The 7,229-nt window shown below is 39.4% G+C and overlaps 1 protein-coding gene across 7 annotated transcripts in view; it reads right to left on the bottom strand.

The window, feature by feature from the left end:
• Positions 1-1,793: 1,793 nt before the first annotated feature.
• The window catches only part of Abcg2 (ATP binding cassette subfamily G member 2 (Junior blood group)), a 123,233-nt gene continuing 117,797 nt past the window's right edge, over positions 1,794-7,229 (bottom strand). For all 7 annotated transcript variants that reach the window (XM_031382031.1, XM_031382032.1, XM_031382034.1 and 4 more), the window contains 3 exons: positions 4,534-4,623; positions 3,571-3,659; positions 1,794-1,999 (listed from right to left, as the gene is read on the bottom strand). In XM_031382031.1, the coding sequence (XP_031237891.1) occupies positions 1,852-1,999; positions 3,571-3,659; positions 4,534-4,623 (327 nt within the window). In that variant the 3' untranslated portion in view covers positions 1,794-1,851. The remainder of the gene's footprint in view (positions 2,000-3,570; positions 3,660-4,533; positions 4,624-7,229) is intronic.

The following is a 7,229-nucleotide window of genomic DNA, read 5'->3' as shown; positions in this document are numbered from 1 at the left end:
GGCAAGCATCTCTAGTTGATACATCTACAACACAACCCCTACATCAAATGATAAAGAGAGCATTGTGGAAGTGAGAACAGAAAGTCTGTCAAGATTCAGAGGACCACGACATCTGCTATGAGACAATATCCTCTCTATATGACAGGGAAGCTGTACCCTTGAGATCTCAACAGTATGGCTGCCTCAGTAAGACCTGCTCAGCGACAACCACCGGTTGACAACAACACAGGTAGGGGACTCTTACAAGGCCCCACACACCCACAGGAAGAACTACAGGTGATTAATGGCTGTTAGGAGAAGGAGGATCAGCCTTCTACAGGGTGACTGTATATGCATATGAGCAACAGTAAATGGACTCAGCAGGTTGTGATTGTGTGTTTAATTTTTAAAGAGGTCATAAGGCTGAGAGGGAGGAGGGGGCACAGAAGAAATGGTAAGAATATAGTACTCATGAATGGAATTCTCGAAAAATAATAAAATAAATGCAAAAAAAAAAAAAACCAACAACAACTGGGAGAAGGGTTTTGTAACCTTAAGTTTCCCTCATCCTTATGATTTGATCATCCTACATAGCATTATTTAATGTGCAAATCGTATCATGATAATAAAGTATGTTTCAAAATAAAAGCAAAGCAGATGCAAAGCAAGAAGGGGAGTTCCTAGTGCATGTGAGCATGTGTGAGCATGTGTGAGCACGTGTGAGCACGTGTGAGCATGTGTGAGCATGTGTGAGCACGTATGTGTACAAGAACATACAACTGAGCTCCTGGATGCTTTGGTACTAGCCACACAGAAGGGTGCACAAGTGCTGGTGCAGAACAAGCCATGCAGACAGATGAGGCTTAGCTGAGAGGCATGAGGAACTCTTGCATGTTGTGTTCCATTCCCTGAGCAGCAACAGTAGCTCCACAGGGATCTTCAGTTTAGCGATTCCTTGAACTGTACCTTATATCACCTTTTATCTTTTAACTAAGAGTCAGTTAAAAAACACTCTTATTAACTGGTAAATGCTTATCCGTTACTCTGAATGTTAGAGTGAAGAGAGCTTATGAGTAAGTGGGACAAACATTGTCCAGGAACATGTATCAAAGCACTGGACCGTAGTCTACAATTTCACTGTTTAGAAATGACTGGAAACTTGCAAATCCCTAAGTGGTAGATTTTTTATGTGGGCAGTAGTGCAGAACCAGTGTCTTGGTAGTGTTTCTCAAAAGACTCTGATACTTAGATTTTATATTCCTGAGCTATGCCAAAAAGGGTCAGTGATCGTTCAGGACTAGATTGCCCTATAAGTGGTATAAGAGCCATATCATAAAACCCCTAGCCTTCTACTATACTAGCATCCCAAAGCCCTCAACCACAAACACATTAACTTTTACAGTAGATTTTAGACTTCTAATATAGCTTTAATATATGTATTAGTTATCAAATAATAGCAGACCATAAATTCACAGACTATTCAAGTGCCACTCTCCTACCTTATTGCCCCACTTACTGTTATTTTAATACAGGGCCCAAATAAACCTTGACCTACAATCTGCTTCTGCCTAAGTGGCAGGATTACTAGGGATGCCACCATGCCCAGCTTCTGCATGATGAAATACGTATTAATGACATGTATCAATGACATCTAGAATTCAAGTCTCCTCTTTTCAAATCAGGAATCTGACTGGATTTTCTGCCCATGACTACTAATTGATGAGCTCAATATGTGATGTGACACATAATGTCCTTAGTTTTCAGTGTTAGGTATTTTTGTATGTCAGAATAACTATGAAGAAAAAAACACTGGATATGTTCAAAGTACCCATATTTAATAGGAGTACAATTAATAGTCCATTAAAGGGGATATTAAGAATACTTTTTAAGAAAGAACAATTTCAGGTAGGCAATTGTGAGGAAGATAATAATCATACAAGCCAGGGCTACATGATTCTTCCACAGTCCCCAGGGTGACAGATCGATGCCCTGATTTTTCAAGTAGTCATTTCCAGTACATCTGAAATTGAAAATACACAAAATTAACTTCATTTCTAGCATTTGTCAAATATTAATCAATATATTCAGCATCTCTTTTGTTTCATAAACCTATTGATTAGCCAAATAAATACTTTCCCTTATAATTTACAAGATACTATGCTAAGCAACTTGTAGCTAATTAAGTTTAGTTAATCCTAAAACGATCTAAAAGAGTATAACTGTCAAAGTAGTTTAACAAATTTGGCAATGTTAACATAGTCTCACCAAGAACTTAGTTTCTTGCCTCCTCAGATTCATTAATGTTAAACCTATGACATCTACAAAGGACGGAAACACTTCATCAACTGCCTTTAAAGTGAAGATCTCAGCTGTAGCCATACAGTCCTTCACTTGTAGTTTGCTCACCCACAAAGGTCAGAAACAGGTCAGAATGCCACACCTGTCAAGAAGGGAGCAGGGGCTTCCAGCCCGTCACGACTGTTAGCTCTCGCACTGCAGACACTCAGCTAGAGGACACTGCTGACAGCCTCAGGCAGTAAGTAGATCAGAGCAGGAATGAAGTGGCCCTAGCAGCAAATCTACCAGATGTGGCTGCTTTTCCAGTGCATGGTGGGATTCAGCAGCTCCCTAAATAGTCATTCCTCTCTGCTTTAAGAGCAGGTTTCTCCTTCACTCTTGTCAGTATGAACAGATGTGAGCATGAAGCCTGCCATGTCTCCTCCTTCTCTGTATATCACTTTTCCTGTCCACTCCCTCGTGACCAGCGGGAAAGGAGATACTAGGTCCCACACCTAGATCAAACCCAAATTAAGTGGGCATGCAAAGAGAAGCTCAAGAAAAACCCTCTCTTCTGAAGTTTCTCTGTTCACAAACAAAAATAGAAAAATCATCCTATTATCAGAAATTTTTCTACAACTGAAGGTTCAGCTTTCTTTTTGTTCATTAATTTCTGTATTAAAAATCAAACCATTAGCAATGACCATAAAAAAGTATCAACATTTTAAAATAAGGTTATCTAATTTATTAGAACCTGAATTCCATTTTAGTTTTTGAAAGAATACATCTTCTTATAGGGAGCGTTTCTATACTGTTTACACATACAGAGACAGGCTTGTCGTCCGTGATGTTCCTAAAGCCAGTGGGAGAGCATGAGGTGACAGGGTCAAAGTGATCTGGGCCTCCACTGTCCTAGTGCTTATGACCGTCTTCCATGCTGGGATCTGGGTTAGAACCCATTCCAGTTCAGAGACCACAAGTCTCTTCCAAAGGGACTATCAAAGTAGCCCATTTATAACCCACAAGTTCTGAAAAGTAAGAATTCAAACTGACATTCAGTAAAATAACTAAGGGACTTATAAAATGTCTCAGTCAATATACAGGAAGCATTTTTTCACACTACATATGGATCTAACTGTGATAAGTTATATGAGCTGTTCAACATGCTCACATGAACTACTGTATAGAGAGTCCCTTTACAGACTAGAAAACTAAGGCTCAAAAGTTTGACTCATCCCATTTCTAAGCCCAGCAACTCTTTACAGCACACCAAAGTAAGACTCAAACATACCCTGACACTGAACACAAACTTACATTGTGTAGCTGTTAACACAGGTGCTGTTGTCAGTTACATTGAGTCCTGGACAAAACTCTTGTCCCAAGAATTCATTATGCTGCAAAGCCTAGAACACACACCAGATCAGAGCAATGTTAATAGTGTTAAATTCCAAAATGTTTCCAAACAATTATCACAACTCTATGCACAAATTTAATCTTTCTTGTTACTTCTAAGAGCATGCCAGGCTGCATATGTGTGCGTGTACATGTGCTCACCCACTCGCCCTCTCCTTCCCCCTCCCTCCCCACTCCTCCCTTCCCCTCTCTCAGCACTAAAACAGCTGAAGTTATCTTCCCTGGAAATCAAGAAACTTAGGATTGGGATGTTGCTTCCAACTGGCTAAGAGGAAAGACCAGAGACTACATCAGAACACCCTCACCCTGATTTTATAATCCATGAAATCTATAATTAAAATAATAAAAATGATACTCAATGAATACTGTTGATTTATAGTAACAGTCTTTCCTTGTTTTCATAAAATTGTAATTATGGAAATCAGAACACATTACAGTGAATTAAGATGCAGCTGTTTTCTCTGTATTTGACTAATTGCTAAAGCCAATACTGTTGCTGAGTATTAGAGTCTATTTCTCTTCAGATTTGTTTCAATGTAAACTATGTATGATAGTCCCCTATCTTGTTTACTTTCATAATGAACAGAAACAAAATATTTTTTATCAATTAGTCAACTTTTCTCCTTTATGTGATTCTGCCCCATTTTTCATGTCCCTCCAATAATGGGGTAACTGTGAAAAATCCCAGATGACTCTTTGACCCTCCAATAACAGACTAATAGGAAATTATCATCCACTGTTCCTGGAAGGAAATCTTGGATGAGATAGGTTCATACTTGTGGCTAAGGAAATGACATGGTTAGACTTTATTGTATTGTTCCTAGCTCGGGAACACAGTCACAATGACAAACAATTATAACTTACTGTGTAGCCATATCGAGGAATGCTAAAGTACTGAAGCCAGGACAGCCAAGGCCCAATGGTTCTGAGATTCACCAAGAGGCCAGAAAAGAGCTGTAAGATGCAAAACCTGCAAGTCAGAACCAGTCCAGTAACTTCCTAACTATAGACAAGACCTCTTTCGAGGCCCCTACAAATAGATAAGTGTGACAGTATAAGTCTGTAATCAAAACTAGAGAAGTTAAGACAGAGGGACCAAGAGTTTAAAGCCAGCCTAGGCTACCTGGCATGACTACCTCAAAACAAACAAACAAACAAACAAACAAGCACTCTCCCTCAAATAACCTGCACCTGGTAAATATCTCTGCAAAGACCAAGGCAGAATGAAAACTTCCCATGTATTATAACTACTAACAGTCTTGCTTGGTATATGAATACGTCTGCAATGGGTATTTATGGCATTAAAGAAAGGATAATAAACCTATAATTAATATTATAGAGTCAAGTTATTTGAAGATCCTTAATGGTTTAGAATATATCTTTAATTTTCTGCTTAACTGCAATGGAAGGTCAAGAAACAAAGTCATTCTTTGGTCTCCCAAGGGTGTAGGTTAGGTCCAGGACTATAACACAAATTAAACTATGCAGATGTGCAATTCTCTTACTCTTATATTTTTGGTTGTGAGCCTAGCCTTTAACGGCTGAGCCATCTCTCCAGCCCTCTCTTACTCTTAAGATGGTAACATAACCTTCACATAACCTTTATACTTTATTCATTTTTATTTTGTGTGAATGAGTGTTTTGGCTGCATGTACATAAGTACACAGTGTGCATGACTGATACTCATGGAGAACAGAGGGGATACTAGACCTCCCTGGAATTACCAACAGGTATAAGACTCCATGTGGATGCTGTGGATCAAACCTAGATCCTCAGAAAGAGCAGCCACTGCTTTAGTTAAAAGCTTAGTGCTAAGCCATCTCTCCAGCCCAACCTTTACACTTTAAATAGACACATCGCAAATGTTCAAAGATTACCCACAGAGCGATTAAAATACCTAACAGGACAAAAATTCTAAATAAACAGTTGGTGTACTTTATTATTTATGAATCAATGAGTGAATGGATGAGACAGGAAATCCCTATGTAGTCCTGGCTGGTCTAGAATTTCCTATGTAAACCAGGTTTGCCTCAAACTTGTAGTAATCCTTAGAACACTGCTTCCTAAATGTTAGGATTACAGATACGTGCTGCCATTATCAGAATATACTGTTCTTTAAGGAATAACAATATAGGGGGAAATGACATACACACACAAGAAAAAAGTATGTTTTTTTCCTCAGTTGAATCTTTTGATATGGACATGGGAGGTAGGATGCACTAATGTCCCTTTTAGTAATCCTGGAAATATAGAACACACTAGAACAGTTCAGAGCAGGCATGTTACAGTCCAGTCCAGAGATTTGTTACTCCTACAATTTACATTCCATAATCATAGCTCTAGGAATAATTTAGGTTCAGAATGTAAGTATAAAATAATCTCCAAATTAGAACTGTTAAGAGCATGTGAAGATATACAGAAGAAAGCATAGCTAATACCTCCCTGTAAGGGTATGGAGGTACAGATGGCTCAGTGGTCAGGAGAACTTAATACTCTCGCAGAGGACCTCATCAGTTGGGTTCTCAGCACCCATATTAGACGGATCTTAACCACCTATAAGTCTAGTTCCAGAGTATCTGGCACCATCTCTGGCCTTTGAGAGCACTGCACTCTTGATAGACTCCACATAGAAGCACTACATTCACGTAACTTAAAAATCAAAATAAAAACATGGCTGCTCCCGAAGGAGAATCACAGTGGAAATACCAGGAATAAACTGCTCAAGAGGAAAATAAGCAGAGTGAGGTTCTCATGGAACATGTTCTAACATACTAAGAGAGCTGGGATATGCACGACAATGACAATGTTGTTGGCCTGCGTGTGCATGTTCAGAACTGTGTTAACCAAGTACTGACTGTATGCAGTTTGATGACTGGCTTTAAAGTTCAATTTATAAAAACTTACATCGTAATCAGTCCAAACAAAAATGAAAACATGGGCTGGAGAGATGGCACAGCGGTTAAGAGCACTGACTGCTCTTCCAGAGGTCCTGAGTTCAATTTCCAGCAACCACATGATGGATCACAGCCATCTATAATGGAATCTGATACCCTCTTTGGTATGTTTGAAGATAGCAACAGTGTACTCACATATATGCCTGGTCTGGACTCAGTACGAGAAGATGCACCTAACCCTCAAGGGACTTGAGGCTCCAGGGAGTGGGGAGATCTGGTGGAGTTGGGGGTGGGAGGGGTGGAGTAGGACATACTCTTGGAGACAGGAGGGAGGGGGAAGGAAGGGGAGGCATGGGATGAACAGTCAAAGGGAGGACCAGGAGTGGAATATAGACTGGACTTTAAAAAATGAAAGAATTAAACGATAGCAAGTCCTCACCTAATGACACCTCACTGAAAGATGGCCTACTCTAGTAAAGAGGTCAAGTGCGTTGAGGTGCTAGCTATTCATATTTAGTGATGTAGGAGGAAAAGAAATATGAGAACTGGTCCTTTCAATTTATTACTTGAGTGCAAAACTGAACAAGATTAGGAATAAGGAAACATTAAACAAACAATGTGAAGTAAATAAGTACGTACTGATGGAAAACACTTGTCAGTCAGAAA

The sequence above is a fragment of the Mastomys coucha genome, unplaced genomic scaffold (genome assembly GCF_008632895.1).
Source record: "Mastomys coucha isolate ucsf_1 unplaced genomic scaffold, UCSF_Mcou_1 pScaffold20, whole genome shotgun sequence".
Classification (NCBI taxonomy): domain Eukaryota; kingdom Metazoa; phylum Chordata; class Mammalia; order Rodentia; family Muridae; genus Mastomys; species Mastomys coucha.
Note: the sequence above shows the minus strand (reverse complement) of the source record. Positions and strands in the feature narration are given on the sequence as shown.